Here is a 21215-nt window from a genome sequence, read left to right on the forward strand (position 1 = left end):
GAGCAATTGTCGCCGCCGCTCCCCAACACGCACACATCTTGGTTGCTACTGCCCCACGCACCCACGAGCAGGACCAACCCAGGTTGAGACACACCTGGCTTTCTCATCGACATTTTCGCACCTGCCATCGCCAACAGCAGGAGCCTGCCGGCGCCGTCATTGTCGAAAGACACCTCGAGCGCACCCGCCGCCAGCACTACAATACACGACTGCCCGGCTTTCACTAGCTGCGCGCACCTGTCGTCGACGCACTCCCTCGCCGACCGGAACCTACTGGATTCCCTTCTGCACTCGCCCGGCGTCTCGCAATCGACGCCGTTGTTGTATCATTCTGTGAGTCTCACCTCCGCCGTCTGCGTGTCGCTATCGTCGATGTTGCAAGTCGACGCCGAACGCGGACAAAGAATGTGCCAGACCTCGACCGCTGACATACGCCAATCCCAGTGTACCGATACTGGCCCTTCACCCACCTTTTAATGCATTGCGCCGCTTCCACGCACTAACCCTACGACATCTTCGACTCGACTCTCACGAGAGCAGCGATGCCGTACACTCCCCCGTCGCAGCAATCACCTGCGTCGTCTAAGTCGAATTCCCCCGTCATCAGCAGGAGCTCGTCGTACCATCAAGATGATGCCAACATTCCTCGCTCGCCCGCCAGCACTCGACCGCAGCCGCCCCGATCAAACTCATCGACCTCGTATCTGCACCGACACCGTCGATCGCCGTCGTGGGGCTCCAAAACATCGGCGGATGGCGCTCCGCCAACCCCGACAGACGCACCGGATGCCACCATTAGCGCTACCGACTTTGCACTTTCCAGCAGTCTGCGGCAGTCACCACCGCCGGTTAACAACCTGCGAATTCCAACTGGCGCCGTGATGTCCCCTCCGGACTCGTCGGAAAATTCTGATGGAGACGACAGTGGGAATAGTGATCGAGGCCGAGAGCTGCAACAGAATTGGGATCAGTTGCAACAGGCAGTGCGGCAGATCAACCTCCGTAGGGATGGTTCGCCCGACAAGGTCGGTAACCACCTTCAACAGCAGCACGCCGACTCTGCACCCACATCAGAATCGGCCTCACCTACGGCTTTGATGAGGCCAGCATTGTCGGCCGAGGCTCGCAAGATCTCTCACTCCCGGTCGTCGACCGAGTCCAAGGTCATACTCAAAACGACATTCGCCGATTCTCCATCGCACACGTCTGACGAGAGCGATGAGGACGAAGGTTCTCTGTCAAAGCCGGCGCTAGTGCGGAAGAAGTCCGGCGAGCTGGTGAAGCCGGCGTTGCGGCCGTCATCCAGGCGGCGTTATTCGAGCATGCCTGGCACCCCGACATACCACAAGTCCGTCCACTTCAACGACAGCGACAACCAGACCAGACACTTCCTGCAAGTCGATAAGCCCATCGCCGTTAGTGCGGGCTCATCTCCTGTCGAAACCTACGACAGCGAGTCGGAATTTCCCTTCAACGATGATGACGGCACGAAGCCTGAGCTCGAAATCAAGATCGCCAATTTCCCCGAGGATTCGTTTGAGCGCCGAGCCCAGCCCATCCGTGTTGAGAGGATCTTCCTGTCAGCAGACAAGACCACCCTAGTCGGAGTGTGTGCAGTCCAGAACATTTCTTTCCACAAACAAGTCGTCGCCCGCTTCACTCTTGACTACTGGAAGACCACCTCCGAAGTGGCTGCCGAATATAACAATGATATTCGCACACCATCCATGGATGGCTGCGACCGCTTCAACTTCCACATCAAGTTGTCCGACCAGGCAAACATCGACAACAAGACATTGCTCCTGTGCGTCCGCTACACTGTCGCTGGCCAGGAGTTCTGGGACAGCAACAACATGATGAACTATCAGATCGACTTCCACCGTGACCAGCCAAAGAAGGCTGCCAAGAAGGTTTCTGTCAGGCAGAATCAGCTTGGTCAGCGACCACTCAATGCTATTCCCCGCAGTCGACACAATGCATCGTCGGCCCGCGGTAGGAAAGACCGAGAGTCCGTCGACGACGACTTTGTCCCTTCGCACACCTCTGCGTACTCTTTCGGCTCCGCAGACGACCTGTTGTCTATGTCTACCGGGTCTATCAAACTCAAGCAGAAGCCGAAGCGCACCCCAATGTTCGCGACTAGTGCAGCTGCCCCATCCCAGCCCCAGCACGGCCTTGGTAGCAGATACGACTTCAGCTCATCCTTGTCCGCTGCACTCGGCACCGCACAGGACAAGCTGGGTCAGCGCAGTGGTCTGATGATGAATGGCAACGCTGGCCGAGTCCCACCGAATGGAGGCTACTTTGGCCCATTGGATCGCACCGAGCCTGACAAGGCTCCTGCGCCGACAGAACGGCCCGATGCTCTCACGACTGACCGGCCGGCCATGGGATCTGACCAGTACAAAGACCTAGTCCAGAAGTTCTGCTACGTAGGTTCTGCCCGCACCAGCCCCTCTATCACCAAGGTCTAGGAACCCAGTCACAATCACAGCGCTGACCACCTATCCAGTTCACACCTGGTCCGGCCAAAGGAGTAAGCTCTGCTGCTACGACTGCTCCGAAGGCTGCTCCTGTCATGCAGGAAGCCAAGTCTGCTGACACGGATGGTGCGAACGAATCGGACTCCTCCAGCAACTCGAGCTCATCTTCTGGCAGTAGTACTCCGACGAATGAGCAAGAGGTCAGCCAACAACGAGTAGCGCAGTCTCCTGCCCTTGGTCCATTCATCTCTCGCTCACAATCTCCAGCAGCGCAGGTGACTGGCCAGGCTTTGGGCTCTCGCTCTGCGTCACCAGTGGCCTTTGGATATCCTTACAACCACTCTCATCGCGATGGCTACCTGTCTGATACGCCTCGAGCCACCGCGATCCGTGGGTAAAACTTCGACTGATCGTCACTGCGGTGTTTCTGCCTTCTGTTTCTTCTCGACTTTGCCACTCGATATGGGAGCACGCAGCGACGTTGTCACGACGATCATGATTGCACGATATACGATCATCAGTGGAGATGTTCTCCGCGTTACCGACTACTTCCAGCAACAGAACTGCATGGCAGGACTTGGGAGGTGCAATGTTCACGCCACTGCGCTTGTCGGGGGGACTTTGAGATTTTTGTTTCACTCTTGCACTTCTAGCGAGTACCGAATTTTTAATATATGGCGTTCTGGCATAGACTTGCTCTTTAATCCTGAGAACCCGGTATGCGTGCCACTGAGTTGCTCATTGGCACGTTGGCTCTCTAGGCGGGAAATGGGGAAACCGCATCGTAAAAAGTTGGGTTTTTGTTTTGGGAATCACTCTCATCTTCTCTGCATGGACAAAAAACAAGAACCTTTTTGTGGATGGATTATGAGAGAGGAAGGCACGGCTTGGGTTCTATCTTGGGATGGTATCATCATTCTGGGTGTGACAGGCTCATGGTCGGTTTTGTTTTGAACAGGAGCGATGGCGTTTGATCATGGAAGGTCGGGGTTTGCACTTGCTGGGTTTACTTTCTTCTCATTTGGGCTTGCTCGAGTCGCTGTGCGGCAAGTGTGCCCGGCATGTTCGTGTTCGTGTTCTGCAGATACAAGAATTTCTCAAATCGATGATTACTACTACTACCACTACATTGTGTCATTATTCTTACTTACTTTCGTTCATTGAGTGATGGGGTTTCTCTCGATCTCAACAAACTTATGCCTTGATGCGTTGTCTTCACATGACGTACTTCCTGCCTCCTCGCATTGGAGTTTCAGAGGAGAGAATGATGAAGTGAAGTCAGTGCATATGCCTGTCGACGTTTCAGAACCTATATTACCTTTCGCACGTCATTGTCTCAGTCTTATTCTGTCTTAGATGGATCTGATGAGATCGTGGAGCTAGAGTTAGTTTGAAGAAAGAAGGGGTCCTGTCACTGGGATCCTTGTCGTGATGGGTTCGATGAGGCTGAAAGAAGCGGACAATGCGGACTACTTTGACCGGATGGTTGGTACTGGGTATGGGTCTGGCTAGTGACTAAGAATCATGGTACTAAGCAGTTCGTGGCTACTATGCGCTGTGGCGTGATGATGTCTCGGATCTTATATTAGTTATGCGTATGCGTGTGTGTATGGTATGCAGTAGTTAGTAGTTAGTTGGATCTGATGGAGAAGCGAGATGTGTTATGCGTTGGTTAGTGGCACAGTGGGCGCTAATCTACTGTTCGTCATCTTGTGACCGGAGTGTTGGAGTATGGGTGATGGAGTCTGCAGGTACTGGACTGCGACCCGGCGGGATGAAGTGCGAGGTTGGAGTTTGGTTATTGGCTGGTTTGGGGGAAAGAGCGGTATAGCGGAATAGGTGGATTTGCGGTGTGTTGTGCTATAGGTTGGAAGCGTGGGTTTTTTGCTAGACGCTTAAAGCGGTTTGTTTTCGGGAGACGTGGAGGGCTTGCTGGCAACTCGTACGCTAAATGAACTTGAAGTTGGTTTGGGTTTGAGGTTGACTCTGGCTTCTATTTTGTCTTTTTCTTTCTGGAAGTCGCGGTGAGGAGAGGCGTCCGGAGCACAGTGACTTGAGGACGGATCACGGCGCAGCAACATGGATCTGCTCGTGATGAACTCTGCCCGACTGTCCACGAGGTGTTTGTCTTTTCAGATCACAGCAGCAAGATGTCGAGAGCTCCGTTGCGACTTCAGCCGCCACTGCCGCTGCCGATGCCGGCTGAATTGAGCTTCAGAAATCAGGCTCCTGCTTCAGCGCAACGACATCATCAATGTCAGGCAATGATACTCGGCCTATATCGGCTTTCGGCACGCAGCAGGAGCAACATGTTGATGAAGCTGTTGGGGCGATCATCTTCCACGGAAGTAGGTCTGCCATGGCATTTTATCGCTCGGACTCATCAAATCTCACCAACGTAACTCACGATTTCAAGTCCTTCTGATCGCTCACATACCAAACAGAAAACCTAGACGCTGAGATCCGAATGATCATGTCGCAACAGAAACCACAAGAACAGGACGAGGTTCTAACGAAGCCTTGGGATATCGTGATTGTGGGCACGGGAGCTGCGGCATTGACTGCGGCTCTTTCTGCTGCTGAGCAAGAGCCAAAGCCCAGCATCTTGCTCGTGGAAAAGGCTCCCGAAGAATGGGCTGGCGGAAATGGATATTTCACTGCTGCTGCTTATCGCACGAGACACGATGGCCTCAAAGATCTGTTACCACTGGTGTCGAATGTTCCGGATGACTTGAAAGATAAGATTGATCTTCCTGCTTACACCGAAGAAGCTTTCCACGCGGACCTACAAAGAGTCACGGATGGGAGGAGTAGTAAGGAGTTGGGAGATGTTGTTGTGAAGGAGAGTTTGGATGTTGTACGATGGCTGAAAGAAGTTGGTGGTGTGGATTGGTGGCTGTCGTTCAGGCGACAGGCGTATCAAGTTGAGGGCAGGTGGCAATTTTGGGGTGGACTGTGTTTGACTGTGAAAGATGGTGGGAAGGGACTGATTGCGAATCTGTTGCAGGCGGTGAGGAAGAAAGGGTGTGTTATGTCGTTCGAAAGTGAGGCGAAGAAGATTGAAGTTGATGACAATGGTGCAACAATTGGGCTTCAAGTGGCTAAAGGTGGGCAGATGTATCAGGTGAAGACGAGGAATGTTATTCTGGCTGCTGGTGGGTTCGAAGCCAACCCGGAGCTGAGAAAGAAGTGGATGGGACCTGGTTGGGAGTTGGCGCACACCCGAGGCACACCGTACAACACTGGTGACATGTTACAAGCTGCGATCGATATTGGTGCTCGAAGAGTGGGTGACTTCAGTCCTACTGGTTGTCACAGCGTGGCTTGGGATGCAGATTCACCGAAGTCTGGAGGTGATCGAGAGAAGACGAATGAGTTTACCAAATCTGGCTACCCTCTCGGTCTGATGCTCAATGCGGAGGGCAGTCGTTTCGTCGACGAAGGTATGCAACTCTGTCCATTTTAATGTCCGTTGTACTCACGTTCACTGCAGGAATTGATCTACGCAATTATACATATGCCAAGTTTGGGAGAGCGATTCTGGAACAGCCGCAAGGGATCGCTTTCCAGGTGTGGGACAGAGAAGGTCAGCAGTGGCTGAGAGCAGAAGAGTATCGCGACGAGATCGTGAGGAAGGTGACAGCGGACTCCATCCCATCACTCGCGCGTGAATTGCAGGACGAGGGCTTGCAAAATCCAGGGGAGTTTGTCCAGACTATCAACGAGTACAATTCCGCCGTTGCAGCTTATCGAATGGAGCATCCAGATGCGAAGCTCAATCCTGCGATCAAAGATGGACTGTCAACGCAATCCGCAGCTATACGCCTTGGACTACCGAAGTCCAACTGGGCAGTACCTGTCAATCAACCGCCATTCCTTGCCGTCAAGGTCACATCTGGAATCACGTTCACCTTTGGTGGCCTGGCCATCAACCCGGAAAATGCAGTTGTACTGCGTGAAGACGGATCAGACATTCGAGGGTTGCACTGCGTGGGAGAAATGGTGGGGGGCCTCTTCTACTCCAACTACCCAGGTGGCTCTGGTCTGACAGCCGGTGGCGTCTTTGGGAGACGTGCGGGCAGAGCTGCTGCTGCAAGCGTACAGAATACAACCTCTTAGGTGTAGACGTCGTGCGATGCGTGTAACAGCGCCACCGCATGTGGCATGCTGCTTCTTGTGTGTGTGCTACAGTATCACAATCAGTTGTTCCCCAGCACTGTCCTGATCCGCCATGCCGGAGTCTGTGCTGCCGTTTTCGATGCTACGTGTGCTCAGTGTAATCCAACATTCTGATGTGATGCGAGTGAGATGCGGTCAACGAGCATGCTTCACATGCTTGCCGGACACGAGGAGATCATCCAGCATCCCATGCGGAGCGCATCCTTCACGATCCCAAGCTCCCGCCAATTGCGACGCAGAGATGACTTCATTGATCTCGACTGGAGCAGAGCAAGATGCTCTGGTGGTTCTTGTTTTCTGTGATTGTTGACACGGCTTTCCTCCACGCCAACAGGCGTTTCCTAAGCGAATCCATTGACGGTGGGCCTTCTGAGGATCAGCGAGACTATTGAGCACGTTCCATAACCGGTTTTGGAGCTGCATGAAGCCGCCTCCCGAGCGCTACGCTGGTCAACCTTGCGAGGCCGGGCGTGGCGAATTCTGTCGCGATCCTGGACGAGTGCCGCATCTGTGAGGCGTGCGGAAAATACAGACCAGGCAGAGTGGGAGAGGTGACGCTATTCCCGAGTCGCGGATGCGCCGTTAACAAGGGAGCGCGGTTGAGTAGAAGCGTTTCTCGTGCGCGTGGTCGAGTGGTACGGTCAAGTTCAGTTGGATCGTGATTGGATAGAGGCGGGCGCTGGTGCATGTGAGGCGGAAATTGGTCAGGTCAATGCACGTCGTCCGCCCAGCCGCTCTGCATCTCCTTCGAGACCTCATCTGTGACCGTGACCCGAACACCACCACCTCACCTCGTCGGCCAGTGTCGTGGCCGAGTGACAGCAACATCCACTCAGCTCCACCGCCGTCTCACGCGCGTCACCCCGCTACACCGCTCCTCCGCCGCCACCGCCGCCAAGGGCAATCGCGACCGAACCGCGCTCGCCCGCGTTTCCAGCCCGACCAGCAGCACAGCCGCCCTCGAGCACCTCCAGCTTGCCCTGACGACTCGGCCGCGCTGCGAGCACATACGATTGCCACAGTACTTGCCACCGCTCTCGCTCGCTCGAACGCGCCGCCAGCATCTCACACCGATCTTGCGATCGCCGAGGACACCGTCGGCCGTAGCGCGTCTCTCTCCGCCGGTTCCACTTTCCCGACCGCTCTTCCATCATACATGCACATTCAGTGACCGCGAGCACTGCGATGAGTCAACCGGGCACCCAGCCTGTCCCGGGAGGTGTAGGACAAGGTGCGTTCACTCCAGCCGATGTGGAGGTACAATGTCACATGCAAGTCATGTGAAAGTGGGCCCATCGCGTAGCGCGCAAAGCAGAACGGAGCTTGAAAAGTCACGAGACTAACATTTGATTGCACATAGGGCCTGCAGAGGTGTCGCAAACGTATGTATTGAGCCCGATGACGATGATCTCAGCTAGCGATTACTAAACAATGATACAGCGCACAGAATGTCGATGCGACGAAGGCAGGTGAGAACGGAGCTGGAGCGAGCGTCCCAGCATCCTCTTCTCTAGAACCAAATCAGCAAAACGTATCCGCCGCCGATCGATCAGAAAGCATTGGGCAACGCTCGAAGCGAAGCTTTGGCCGAAGGAAACGAGATCCAAGTACTGGAAGTAGACGTCGAGGGCGACGAGGCGAGGCTGCAAATGAGAAATCCACGCGATCTGCTCCTGGCGCCTCTGCAAGCCGGACGAACCTAGGAGATGAACAAAAACCGAAGAAGAAATCTGGCCTGTTTGCGATACTATGCTGCAGCGCTTCCGACAAATCACATGGCGGTGACGGCCAGGATGCTGCAGAGCCTGCCAAGCCGGTGACCAAGCCCCTGCAAGGAAGAACGCAACAACAAACGCAAGCCGTCACGCAAGCTGGTAGCAGTAACGCCAACACGAGCGCCGACGAGTCGAAGGAAGTCATCGACGAAAAGGCTGCCCAGCAACAGCCACAAGCCAATGGGTCCAAGGGCGAACCACGGACGTCTACGTCTGGATCTGCTCTTGATGAGAAGACTGCTGCAATTCAATCCACCTTCCCCCGAAACTCTATCGATGCTGCAGCCTCCGGATCAGCACCGCCAGCCGTTGTCCCTCCGATTGTAACAGGCGGTGCAGCTACTTTGGCACCAGGTCCGTCGGTGCAAGTGCAAGCACCCACACCAACCGTTCCACAGCAGGAAGATGAGCCCATTTTTGACCGGACTGCTGAGCAACAGCAGCGTGATGAAGATATCGAGATGAAAGACTCCAACGTCTTGACCGAGAAAGAAGCACAAAAGGAAATCGAGGATATGCAGCATGCCCATCAAGAAGAGACATCGACGGCGCAGCCAACAACTGGATTGCCGCCCCCGCCCGGTCCCCCTCCAGGAACTAACGAGAAAAGTAACGAGACCTCGATGGTCTCCACGCCCGAGGGCACTTCAAAATGGCTTCTTCCTCCAACGCGACCTGAGCACAAGGGCCGAAAGTGTCTTGTTCTCGATCTGGATGAAACACTTGTACACAGCAGTTTCAAGGTACGTGGATGCAAACATCACACTCCGACATTGGCTAACATTTCTGTAGATCCTTCATCAAGCAGACTTCACGATTCCTGTTGAAATCGAAGGGCAATATCACAACGTATACGTCATAAAACGGCCTGGCGTTGATGCTTTCCTGAAACGGGTCGGAGAGATCTATGAAGTTGTGGTCTTCACTGCTTCTGTGTCCAAATACGGAGACCCACTCCTCGACCAGCTCGACATCCACAATGTCGTGCATCACAGGCTATTCCGAGAAAGCTGCTACAATCATCAAGGAAACTATGTCAAGGACCTGAGTCAAGTGGGACGAGACCTGAAGGAGACCATCATTATTGACAACTCGCCGACCAGCTACATATTCCATCCGCAACATGCCGTTCCGATCAGCAGTTGGTTCAGCGACGCGCACGATAACGAGCTCTTGGATCTGATCCCAGTATTGGAAGACCTTGCTGGCGATCAAGTTGCCGATGTCAGCCTGGTGCTCGACGTCGCTTTGTGATTAACGCTACGACACGAATACTCATGGACTTTGACTTGCAGTCGAGTCTTGTACGATGGACACTGGTGGCTCTCTTTGCCTGCGTGGAACGGCCGGCTCAAGATACCCTTTGATTTCGATACACGATGCGGCAGAGAATGCTTATCTAGATAATGTGTTACCAGATCACCTCAGCGAGCTCGGCGAAAACCAGGTCGGCAACAGATACAGACCGCACTTTCTTGACAGGATCACGCGACATACTACAATGTACAGCAGCAGCATAGTCAGATCATGCTCGCCGACAGTTTTGATTCGGCCCGGGCTCAACATCTGCGAATGACACGACATCATACCCCCCACAAGAGAACTCTCTACTGTTTTGACATGGTAGTCTCCAAAGCCAGGTGACGAAAAATTGGGCGTCTGGCGTTCTTTGCTTGCGGATCACGACCGCTTTCAGCACATCAACTTACTGCGTTCCGGCGATGCATTACAGGCACATCTGCATTTACAAATCTTACACTGTGTCCACTTCGGTGTTACTTTTCCTTTGTTTTACAACAGACTTCATTCGGTCAAATCCCCAGGCGTGCGAAAGAATACAATATTCCTTCCGCACGGCGAAATATCCTGGAGGAAACGATGTCGAGGCTCATCATGTTCTGGAGGAAAGAAAGCGTGGTGGAATGCGATACCCATGGGGCAGCCACCACTTTTTCTTGGTGCTGTCTCTTGTTTGGAAAGTTTCTTGGAAAATTGGGGTTTTCGCGCGATGAGCAAGAATCATATTGGTGTATCATCAGCAGCAGTGAACCAGTACCAGAAGCAGCCAGAAAGCGGAGCGATGTGGCATTCCAATTGGCTCGATCGATGGGGAAACAATGCAATAAGCAGCAAAAGCGGCGCATATGAGGCACTTCTGCCCCGGCGAAGAAAGGGCGAACACGATGCGTGCGGGCTGGCTGACTTTTTTTGGTTGTTGGTTTCTTCAATCTTCTCTTTTTCTCCTTTTCTTCTTTCTGAGGTGCATATAGAATACAACTTCTTTGTATTTACGGAAAGAGAAAACAGATTTTGATACTTTAATCGACGTCTCGCGTGAGCTTCGTGAGGACTGACCGATGCCATGACAAACAGAGACCGCAGAGCGTATCCGCTAGAGTCACTTGGAAGGGCAGGAAACGAAGACTCAGGACGCTGACCAGCTAAAGCTGACATCTTTCAATTCATCGAGGATAGCATCAGACTAGAGAAACCGGCATTCATATCAACTCCAACTTCTGCTCATTTCCACCGTATGCTTTCTCAACAGCATGTTTCACTTGTCCTTGTATCTTCACACGCACCGCCAATCCATGCATCACGCCAAACATACTCATACAACGTCCACACTCGTCCCAAGCCCACAGAAGAACTCAAGATCGACTCAGCTACCATCATCAACGACTTTCTCCGTCGCGTCTGGTCCCATAGCAGGGCAGCATAAAGCGCGCGATGGCTGAAACTCTTGCCCATCGATCGAATGCATTTTACCCCCATTCTCAACCCGGCCTCTGCTCAGAACGCTTCACCTCGTCGATCCCGGCGATGCAGTCTTCGGCGGCGTGGGGTAAGAATGTCGTCCATTCAGAGGAGTGGGCGTTGTCACAGAACTCTCCCTCCTCCACTCGCAATGCGGACAACCAATTCTAGCTTCTCTCCGAATGGCCTGGTAGTCTTCGCAGAATATGACTCGGGTCTGGTCGCCTGTGATGTTCTTGGGACACATATGCGCATGCATTGGAATGTGTTCTTCGCAGTGCCGGTAATGCGTGTACTCGTGGTAGCACATGATGTACTTTAGTGCTGGCGACCAGGGTTCGTTGGTGGCGGGTCCGATGGTGTGTTATAGGTTTGGACAGCTGGAGCTCGAAGAACGTGGTGGTGGGCGGGAGTTCGCAAGAAGATCTTGTGTAAGTTTCTCTTGCGACCGATCGTGAAGCAATGACCCGTCGGATGATGGTGAGTAGATATTTGTGCGAGTCGATGACGGAGATTGAGGTCGAGTTATGGGAAGCGGTATTTCGATGCAACAGATGTGGGAGACCAGTTCACCACAAAGCGCGGCCTGCTACTTGTATTCGGATGTTTGGATGTTTGGCCATTCTGAAGTTTCGATCCTATTGCTGTTTGTGCATAATCGCCGCGTTGGGCGACATGGGTACGACAAACAGTGCTGACCGCAGCGCAAACGAATCGCATCCTACTTTTCGAACTCATCGCACCGAGGCATGTGCTTCTGATCGGTTTTTAGCAGTCACTGCTCATGCTGCCCAATAGATTACTTGATATCCTCAATGTTGTTTCCCTTCAACCTTCAACCTACCCGGTCACTTGAACGAACGTCGAATGGATTGAATCATCCCCTGGCGGCATCGGCGGGTTTACTTTACCACTTCTGAGCAACACAAGCCAAACAGCGTCGGCATTCTCTGCTTCCATTGCGGCTCGGATCTCGTGATCGTCCAACACAGGTGCCAACATTTCAATGGCATTGTCGAACATTTCCGGGGCCAATGAAATGTGTTTGACGATAGAGGTAACGGCACCCAACAACGATGTCCAAAGCAACCTTGTCGAGGTGTCGCTGTAGTCTGCTGGCGTTGCTTTGATCCGCATCAACGCAAGGCTAAGAGCGGTATTGCTGGGCATTAAGGCAGTAGTTTGCTGATCTTTCACCTTCCCAGCGCCGTGGCCCCGCGGCTGCACACTCTGCACGATATTCGCAGCGGTCTTGTTGTACATCTCTTGTAGCTCAGGCCAAAGTTGCTGGATTCGAGTGCGCATGAAACCTCCGGCATACTCGCACAGCATAGCAATAAGGTCCAGAGCAGTGGCCACTACATATGGCTCGGTATCGTCAAGCCTCGATACAACTTCCGGCCATAGAGTGTTGATGAGCGGCAAGAACGAATTCTCATGGCGTGATATCGCTGGCGTCGTGGTTTTGATCAGATTGAGTAGAGAAGACCTCAGAGACGCAGATGCCGAGGGCAAGAAGTGCTGTGTCAATTCCGAGATACGAAATAGCAGGCCGTAAGTCTTCGGGGCTGGTGGAGGAGGGTCCAGGATATCAACTGCTCGCTGATCGTCCTCTGCTGAACCCTCTTGCTCTGACTCATTCTCATCCGTCGACTTCCATGGACGTTTCGGATGCGGCCCGGTTTCATTTCTCTCAGCTGCAGTGAGATGCTCTTCTTCTGCCACCTTTTCATGTAAAAGGGCGGCTAAGCCATCTATTGTCACCGGCTGCCATCGATCCTCGTAGTACTTTGCGAGATCTTGTTTCGTGCCATCTGTAATGGCAAGCTGGGGCGCTTTAGCTCCCTCCTCGGCAACCACACTCAGTACTCTAAAAATGAGCTCGACGAGAAGTGGGTAGCCATGGTAGTCTTGCAGGGCAGCAAATAGACTGTCAACCGTATCTTCAAGGTACGGCAACAAGCTTGGTCCAGCAAGTCGCACCATCATGAGCAGCACTTGTGGTGCCTGAGGGCTCACGTCGAAAGCATTGAGCCGCAACGACACGGCGTTGGTGAGATAGTCGACGTTTTCTACGATGAGCTTCTCCACAGATTCGTAGCCACAAGACGAGGCGAAGATGTTCAGCGTGGTCATGCTGTCCTGCTGCAGCAACGCATCGGGCGTGGCCAGGCTATGTAGGACGGGATAGAGCGCGTCGATGAGCTCATGTCGAAAATCTTGACCCGATGTTCGACAGAATAGTGCCAAAGAGCGGAGAGCTAGTGCTCGCAGGCGAGGATCGGCTACATCTTCAGAGTTGTCCGTTAAGATGTCGAGTGAGAAGGCATAGAGGTCGTCCAATCTTTCGGAGGCGATCGACTGCATTCCGTTATCCATGACCAGGAATTGGTCCACGCCAGTGCCTTGTTCTAGCGCTGTCTGCGTGGTGTTGAGCAGAAGCCAAAATGTTGCAATTTGCGTCTCTCCGAGGCTTTGACGCATAGCTCTGGAAAGTTCGCCGCTGGATATTTTGTATGAGTGTCGACTGACAGAGTTCGCCAACTGCTCAATCGTTTGCATCACCTCGTCTTGAGCGCGATACTTCACCAGCGGCGTGAGAAATTCTGTGCTGCTCTTTCTGTCACGTACATCAAGCTCCATAGATTGCAGTGGCGGCTGAATATCAGCTTCTTTCTGCGCCAGACGAGTAGGCTGGAGAGTGACCGCCACGCTATCCCTCAAGATATCTACCAGCATTTTGTCAACCACAGTCGTGTCTATGCCACTGCTTACCAGGACGTCGTAAGCTGTGCTGATCTGCCCTATGCGCTCCACTTTCACTGATTCATCTGCTGCCTGCATCTTCGTTGGCAACGATGATATCCAATCGTGGAGAGTGGTCTGCAAGAGTGCTAAAACAGAGGCATCTTGGCTGACAAGGAGTTCGACTTGACTGGCGATGATGTTGTCGCTCTGCTCGGAACACAAGATCAATAGAGTTTCCAAACACATCGACGCTGAGTCTTCCAGAGTTCTGCGGCAATGCATTACAGTGAGGCAGAATTGCGCGAGAGACTCTTTCACATCATTTCGTTCTGTCTCACGGACCTTGAGTATATTCGTGATCGCCGGCTTCAGCTGAGAAGCTGCGGTTTCGAGCCACTTCTGGTCAACAACTTTCGACAGTCGGCCGCGATTCGTAGAATGCTGGTCTTCGGAGAGGCTGGCCGTAACCTCGTCGCCCAGAGTGGCTTTGAAGAGATGGGCAAGAATTTCGAGTGCGCGGACCAGGACTTCGTGGTTGCGCCGCTGGGCAGTCTTTGGTGTGAGCAATTTCGTCAATTTCGATACAATACCTGGCAGGAAACCTGCTTGTATGTCAATAGTTGCCACACGTGTCACCAATGCTTGTAGTGCACTGCTGGCGGCGATTTGAGTCTCTATCGATCGTGCTCCAAGAACATTGTCAAGGATTGTGCTGATTGTCTGTCCCAACTGGGGCACATTTGGCTCTGCTGTCATCGCATCTCGCAGCTCTGATGATCCACCTGCAGACTCGAACACATGTCGTAAGCAATCGAGAGCACTTGTGCGCAATTCATCAGTCGTCTGTGCTGAAGAAAGTCCCTTGGGATTCTCTTCGGCCATGAGAGTGCACAAGATGACGATCTGAGCAGCTAGCTGCGGTTGCATCTGCGACCGCCAGCCATGTTCTAGAATGATGGCGAGGCACTGCAAGGCCAACTCCAGCGCCCGAACTGGCACTCGCTGGGTGCGCTTGAGCACCTGCGACAGCGGGAAAAAGACATAGTCGGCCAGCTTCGAATCGAGTGAGGCTGGCCGCGATGCCACGGACTTCAATGTCTTCCAGACGTCTTCGAGTTTCGCGATCAACTGGCTGGTATCGCCACGAGCCGCGCTGAGCGTCAAAGCGACTTGACTTAAGGCTACGCATGGTGGCTTCAAGCGTTGGAAGACCTCGTTTCTTCGATCCATCGTTGTGCCGAAGAGAGGCATGTCTTCTTGGTCATCGCATACTGAGATGCTTCCGGTGATTTCTGCAAGTGTGTTTTCGGAGTCCAAAGGGTAGAGGAGGACCTTGCGAGAAAGATGATGAAGTCGTCCTCGAGAGACCCGAAAGCTGCGTTCACGTGCAAGACCCACTCTCGGCGCCGCTTGTCGCGTGCTGCGTCGCCCTCGTTCAATACATCGTCACTCCACTCGAGCTTCATGTACAACTGTGCGCAATGAGCCCCTCATTGTCTTTCTTTCGCTCTGATCACTAGACCTCGTAGACGATGGCAGCGACGAACGGCGTCGTCGGCCGTAAGGGTACGTTGCTCGCTAGAACGTGCCACCCACCACTCTGACATTCCACTCCAGCGCCTGCCGCGAAACCCAGCAAGAGCGATAGTGCTATATCGCTAGACGATCTTTTCGAAGACATCGAGAACGACAACGCTGTCAAAGTCCTTCCTGAGGTGAAAGAGAAGTTGCCCAAGGTCAAGAACCCTGGCGCCTGGGCAACAGAGGTCAACGCAGGTACGGCTTGCACGACTAGGCAGATGCTCTCGTGCGAAGTCTGACATCTCTGAACAGGTCCGAGACCCAAAGATGCACCCAAAACAGCTTGTGTCAACAAGGTCCCGTCCACAATCGCCAAAGCCTTCCAAAATGGCAAGCCCATGGCCGACAAGCCCGAGCTGCTACGATGCACCCACTGCAAACGACCAGTCGCCAAACATGTGATAGTAAAACACGTAGAGGGCTGCTTAAATAAGAAGCAAGAGAAGCAGCGCAAGAAGAAGGAAGCCAAAGATGCACGAGACGCAGCAGCACGAAAAGAAAGAGCAGGCAGTAGCGACGAGGAAGAAGACGGGTCCAAAAAGACCGCCAGCAAAACAGGCGGCATGACAGCAAGCAAGAAACGCAAAGCAGCCGATGAAGGCGAAGACGGCGGCCCCAACAAAAAGAAGAAAAAGAAAGATGAGCCCAAGAGCAAAGCCGCTCGACCCAAAGCCCCCGTGGACGTGGAGAAGCAATGCGGCGTGGAACTCCCACAAGGAGGACAATGTGCTCGTAGTCTGACATGCAAAAGCCACAGCATGGGAGCCAAACGAGCCGTGCCCGGAAGAAGTGCACCATACGATAAATTACTCATGGAATACCAACGCAAGAATGCGGCGAAACAGCAAAAGGCTCAATTCGACGCCAACGCACCTAACCCGGATGACTACGATATACCCACCGGACCCGTCGACAGCGAAGAAGAGCGTGAAGCTGTCATGTCGAGTATTGCGAGGTCCTGGGGAGGACAACCGCTGTATCAGCCAGTACCTGTGCCTCTACGGCAGAAATACGAATATAACAGGATGAAAGGCATGCTACCTTCGGCGTTCGCGGGCAATCGGTCGGGAATGTTTGGCAGCTCGAACACAGCCGGAGGCTTCTTTGGTTCAATACCCCAAGGACCGGTCGTGGATGCAGACGGCATGGTGCACGCGAGGAAAGGAAGTGTGGTGCCTGGTGCAAGATCCATGATCGCGCCTGCTGCGAGTCGGAAGCAGAGTGCCGTGGGCACTGCTTGACAGCCTCGTCTCTTTGGATCTTGAATTTTGGTGCCTTTTGGAGTTCTTTAGGGGTTTTGGTTATGGATGATACCCATGAATGTGACTTTTTTTTTTGGTTTCCTGGTCGAGCAGATATTACGACAGCAGAGCAAGAAAACGGGAAGGGAGAACTTATGACCACCACAGTTCATATACATTCGTAGAAATGAGATAAGAAGCGAAACATGCGCTCACTGTTCTTCTGCATCGACTTCATTCTTACCTCTCATACTGCCATTTCTTTCACGCACGTGCCACATACAGTATGAACCAGTGTATAGTGCGTGTATAAGCATGCCGCCCGTCACGAACTTCCTCGACAGACTGCATATGAAACAGAACCTGGCAACTCTAGTGACTCGAGCCTTCCATTGTTTTGATAGCATTGGATCGGTATGAACGGACGCTACGTGATGTCTAGCCAAGAAGACGCTATGTTGCCGTGATATCCTGTTTGTGACGCGGCAGGGCCGTCAGGCTTCCAGCTGCGAAAGCCTGGAATGGCCTTTCGTAAAAGCCACTTCGTTCATCCATGCCACATACAAGGCAAGTTCCGATACTTTGTGCACGTAGCTTACAGAACACAGTCGTAAAGTATCAGCAACTCATCATGCCGACTTGCGAAAGTCGGCGGATGGGTGTGCAAAGAACATTTCACTATTGACCTATTGTGGATTCATATGGAACAGACGGCGAGGCTCGAGAAGTAATGGCATCAAATTTGTGAATTTCGTGATATCTTAACAGGCAACTTAGACGCAGGGAAGGAAGCATCATTGACAAAAACTCCGGCTTGATAGTACAAGCGAACCCTCAAGCAGAAAACGCTCAGCAAACAGACGCAGATCAACTGGTGGGGAAAGTGTCAATCTAAGCATCTGGTGACACGCCAACACGCTCCTTGGCAAGCAAGTCAACCAAAAGTGGGCTGGGCCTGTTGTCCTTGCCACCCTTCAGAGCATCATTCTGAGCCTTGTATTGCTGAACGCTGTTGAGGTAGGCATCGAACAAGTAGCTGCTGTCAAGCGGACCGCCTTTGGCTTCAGGGTGGAACTGTGTGCTGAAGATTGGACGGGTCTTGTGAATCATTCCCTCGTTGGAGCCGTCGTTGAGGTTGGTGAAATACTCCTTGAAGTCCGATGGGAGCGAACCGGCGTCCACAGCGTATCCGTGGTTCTGAGAAGTGATGTGGCACTTGCCGGTCATCAAGTCCAAAGCCGGGATGTTGTGGGCACGGTTACCGTACTTCATCTTCACGGTGCGGGCGCCTGATGCGATGGCCAGAAGCTGGTGGCCAAGACAGATGCCCATGATGGGAATGTTGCTGTTGTCCATGAGCTTCTTGAGGTTGTCGCTGGTCTTGCGGCAGTGGGTTGGGTCACCAGGGCCATTGGAGATGAAGACTCCGTCGAAGTGGTGCGCAGTCTTGTGGATTGGGTAGTCCCATGGCAGGCAGGTCACGCTAGCTCCACGTCCGACAATGGAGCGGATGATGTTCTCCTTGACACCGCAGTCGATGAGAGCGACGTGGGCATTGCCGTTTGGCGATGGTACGTGGAAAGGTGCCTTGGTGGAGACCTTGGCTACCAAGTTAATGGCAGATGGGTCGTTGAAAGCCTCGTCCTCGTCTGCGTCGTACTCTTCGCCGACGGAGATTTTGCCGAGGGAGGAACCTTGCTCTCGCAAGTATGTGACAATAGCACGAGTATCAACGCCCGAGATGGCAGGAACGCCCTCACGAGCGCACCACTCGGACAGACTCTCGACAGCAGTCCAGTGAGAGTACTTGAGCGCAGCATCAGCCACGACAATGCCGCAAGCCTGGATATTTGGGCTCTCAAAGTACTTGAGCAGTCCGTATTCGTCACGAACGTCGGATGGCACACCGTAGTTGCCAATGAGTGGTTGAGTGAAGACCAAGATCTGTCCACGGTATGAAGGATCGGTCATCGACTCAGGGTATCCCACAAGCGATGTGGTGAAGACTGCTTCTCCACTGATGTTGGCCTTTGCACCAAAGCTCTTTCCGTGGAAGATGGGACCATCGCGGATGGTGAAGGTGGCTCGGTCGAAGGACGGCTTGGTCGATCGCTTGAAGGCGTTTGGAGCAGAACCAATGCGGGTTTCTGGTGCCACAGTGGCATTGTTCCTAATGAAGGCCTTGGTGATGCCGGTTTTGGGCAGACCAGCAGGCTTCAAAGTTCGGGCAAGGATGGCGGAGGCCATGGTTGAGGTTGGGTGTTGCGGGCGGTGGGGTGAGGGTTCTTAACCACTGAAGGCCTTCCACAAGTGGTCACTGATGTAGTCTGCCATTTCTGATCAGTATCTGCGTCGCTCGTTCCTTTTCCCCAGCCCGGTGAATTTTGCGTGTTGGTGATGGCGGTCTTATCGGGCGACGGGCGGTGTCGGATGCGTCATACCTTGCGAGGTGAAGAGTGTGGGAGCGAACACCATGAACGCGACCAGCTCAAGAGACGGCGAGGGTGGTGTCTAGGAGCACGTTGGGTCGATATCGGCAGCGAGGTGGCAGTTGAGCATGAGATGGTCAGCAGCGATGGGATTGGGTGTTGGTGGGCGAAGGGTGAGAGATCTGGCGCGGGAAGTCGAAGTTTTCAAGCTTATCTGCCCACCCGGCCCTTCGGCGCTCGAAAGAGTCACAGACCAATGGCGCGGAGGCAATGGCAACGCCGCTGATAGGACGTGTGTTGCCGGTCGTCGATTCTGGGGAGCGTGTCGGTGTGCAGAAGAGGGAGGCTGCTATCGCGACAATAACCCGTCGCCCTCCCACAGGTGACTAACTTGATTGCTGCTGCTACGCTCTTTGTCCGCGCCGCCTGCCACCTTCCGCTGCCACCTCCGCCCTCGGCCATTTCGCCCTTGCTTTTGACCACGCGCCCCGCTCTCAGCAGGACAGGACAGGACAGGACAGGACAGGGAGCAGAAGATGCCGTATCCCGTGACGAGCACGAGCACGACCATGCTGCCTCCGCGAGATGATGAGTATTTCATCACGCCGTCTCCGACTCACGCCAACGACTCGTCGGCACTGTGAACCTTGTTTGCATGCCGCTGTCAAAACCGCCTTCCACAGCGAGAGGATGCTCGAGCTTCAAGAATATGTGACCCATCTCGCTATCGTCGAGGATTGCTATGTCAAACTCTCATGCCACTGAACATGTCAGGCCATGAGATGTGAAACAGAAGGCGCTCTAGTGATGCAGCGACAGTGACAGCTTGGTCATGCACAACATAGCACATCCGTCAAACTTCGCCCTCGACTCAGCATACCTGCACCACCACTTTTCTCTTCACAATGCCGCCTCCTCTCAAAAATTTCACCCTTTTTCCTCCTGTTGACAATCATGCAGAACGGCATCGTACACCCGAATATCTCGCTTCCAAGCAGCAAGAACATGGGCGCCCTCAAGCAAGTCTTCCGAAAAATCCCAAGCAAATACCTTCAAGCCCTTGAAGAAGCCAAACCCGGCGACGGCGTAGGCTACCCCAACGAATACAACGGCGAACGAATCCGCATCAACAACGCCTTCTTGAAACAATGCATCCTCCTACGCCCCCATTCTCGAGCCTTCCGCCTCAACCACAACATCGTCATCAAAACCGGCTCCAAAGCCCGCCTCCTCGAAGCAGCAACCATGAAACTCCTCGCATCCCAAACCTCCATCCCCGTCCCCCGCGTCTACGACTCCTACATCCAACCCGACGGCTGCGGCGTCCTCATCATGGAACACATCGAAGGCCAAACCCTGTCCCAAGCCTGGCCCCACTACGACCAAGCCCAAAAACAATCCATCACCGGCCAACTAAAACACTACCTCGACGAACTCCGCTCCATCACCAGCAACACAATCAGCAGCATCGACAATGAACCCTGCTTAGACGAATTCTTCGCCCGCGATGATTTACAATATGGCCCTTACAACGACCCTAGCGCTTTCATCGAAGGCCTCGTTCACACTCTTCGTCAACGTGGAGATAATTCTTGGACGCAAATGGTCGCTCGTTTATTACGTTCTATGCGCAGCGAGAAAATTGTACTGACACATAACAATCTTACACCGAGCAATATTATTGTTCGAGATGGGATGGTGGTGGGGATTTTGGATTGGGAAATGTGTGGGTTTTATCCGGATTATTGGGAATTCGTGAAGGCGTATTTGTTTGCGGATTGGAATGGGATGTGGGTGAAGGAGAAGGTCCCCGACAGGATTTTGACTCCGAGGTTGGCCGAGTTAAGTTATCTGATGCATGCGAGGAGTGTCGTTTGGCCTGGGCTGTGAAGGAAGATGCAAAAGTCGAAAAGTTGAATCGAATTGGTTTATTGTCATCGACTTCTTTCACGATTGTGTATCAATAGGACTGGTATCTTGATCGCTACGGTATTTGAGGAGAAATTATCCAAACCACGTTCA

The 21215-nt window shown here is 53.3% G+C and overlaps 7 protein-coding genes across 7 annotated transcripts; 5 read left to right on the top strand and 2 right to left on the bottom strand.

Moving 5' to 3' along the window:
- Positions 1-542: 542 nt before the first annotated feature.
- Positions 543-2881, top strand: CKM354_000820500 (uncharacterized protein; the record flags this gene model as incomplete). The annotated part of the gene is made up of 2 exons (XM_044803573.1): positions 543-2432; positions 2513-2881. The coding sequence occupies 2 exons, from the start codon at positions 543-545 to the stop codon at positions 2879-2881; spliced, it is 2259 nt and encodes a 752-aa protein (XP_044659508.1).
- A 2069-nt stretch (positions 2882-4950) lies between these two features.
- CKM354_000820600 (uncharacterized protein) lies at positions 4951-6602 on the top strand (the record flags this gene model as incomplete). The annotated part of the gene is made up of 2 exons (XM_044803574.1): positions 4951-5926; positions 5977-6602. The coding sequence occupies 2 exons, from the start codon at positions 4951-4953 to the stop codon at positions 6600-6602; spliced, it is 1602 nt and encodes a 533-aa protein (XP_044659509.1).
- A 1245-nt stretch (positions 6603-7847) lies between these two features.
- On the top strand, positions 7848-9691 carry CKM354_000820700 (uncharacterized protein; the record flags this gene model as incomplete). The annotated part of the gene is made up of 4 exons (XM_044803575.1): positions 7848-7893; positions 8023-8044; positions 8103-9180; positions 9230-9691. 4 exons carry the CDS (start codon positions 7848-7850, stop codon positions 9689-9691), a joined length of 1608 nt encoding a protein of 535 aa, XP_044659510.1.
- Positions 9692-12034: 2343 nt separating this feature from the next.
- Positions 12035-15193, bottom strand: CKM354_000820800 (uncharacterized protein; the record flags this gene model as incomplete). Its single annotated transcript, XM_044803576.1, has 1 exon — positions 12035-15193. The coding sequence occupies one exon, from the start codon at positions 15191-15193 to the stop codon at positions 12035-12037; it is 3159 nt and encodes a 1052-aa protein (XP_044659511.1).
- A 281-nt stretch (positions 15194-15474) lies between these two features.
- Positions 15475-16764, top strand: CKM354_000820900 (deubiquitination module subunit SGF73; the record flags this gene model as incomplete). The annotated part of the gene is made up of 3 exons (XM_044803577.1): positions 15475-15508; positions 15560-15718; positions 15776-16764. The coding sequence occupies 3 exons, from the start codon at positions 15475-15477 to the stop codon at positions 16762-16764; spliced, it is 1182 nt and encodes a 393-aa protein (XP_044659512.1).
- An 891-nt stretch (positions 16765-17655) lies between these two features.
- On the bottom strand, positions 17656-19011 carry CKM354_000821000 (carbamoyl-phosphate synthase (glutamine-hydrolyzing) CPA1; the record flags this gene model as incomplete). Its single annotated transcript, XM_044803578.1, has 1 exon — positions 17656-19011. One exon carries the CDS (start codon positions 19009-19011, stop codon positions 17656-17658), a length of 1356 nt encoding a protein of 451 aa, XP_044659513.1.
- Positions 19012-20147: 1136 nt separating this feature from the next.
- On the top strand, positions 20148-21083 carry CKM354_000821100 (uncharacterized protein; the record flags this gene model as incomplete). Its single annotated transcript, XM_044803579.1, has 1 exon — positions 20148-21083. One exon carries the CDS (start codon positions 20148-20150, stop codon positions 21081-21083), a length of 936 nt encoding a protein of 311 aa, XP_044659514.1.
- Between the last annotated feature and the right edge of the window lie 132 nt (positions 21084-21215).

This window comes from Cercospora kikuchii, assembly GCF_019650295.1.
Source record: "Cercospora kikuchii DNA, contig_00005, whole genome shotgun sequence".
In the NCBI taxonomy this organism is placed as follows: domain Eukaryota; kingdom Fungi; phylum Ascomycota; class Dothideomycetes; order Mycosphaerellales; family Mycosphaerellaceae; genus Cercospora; species Cercospora kikuchii.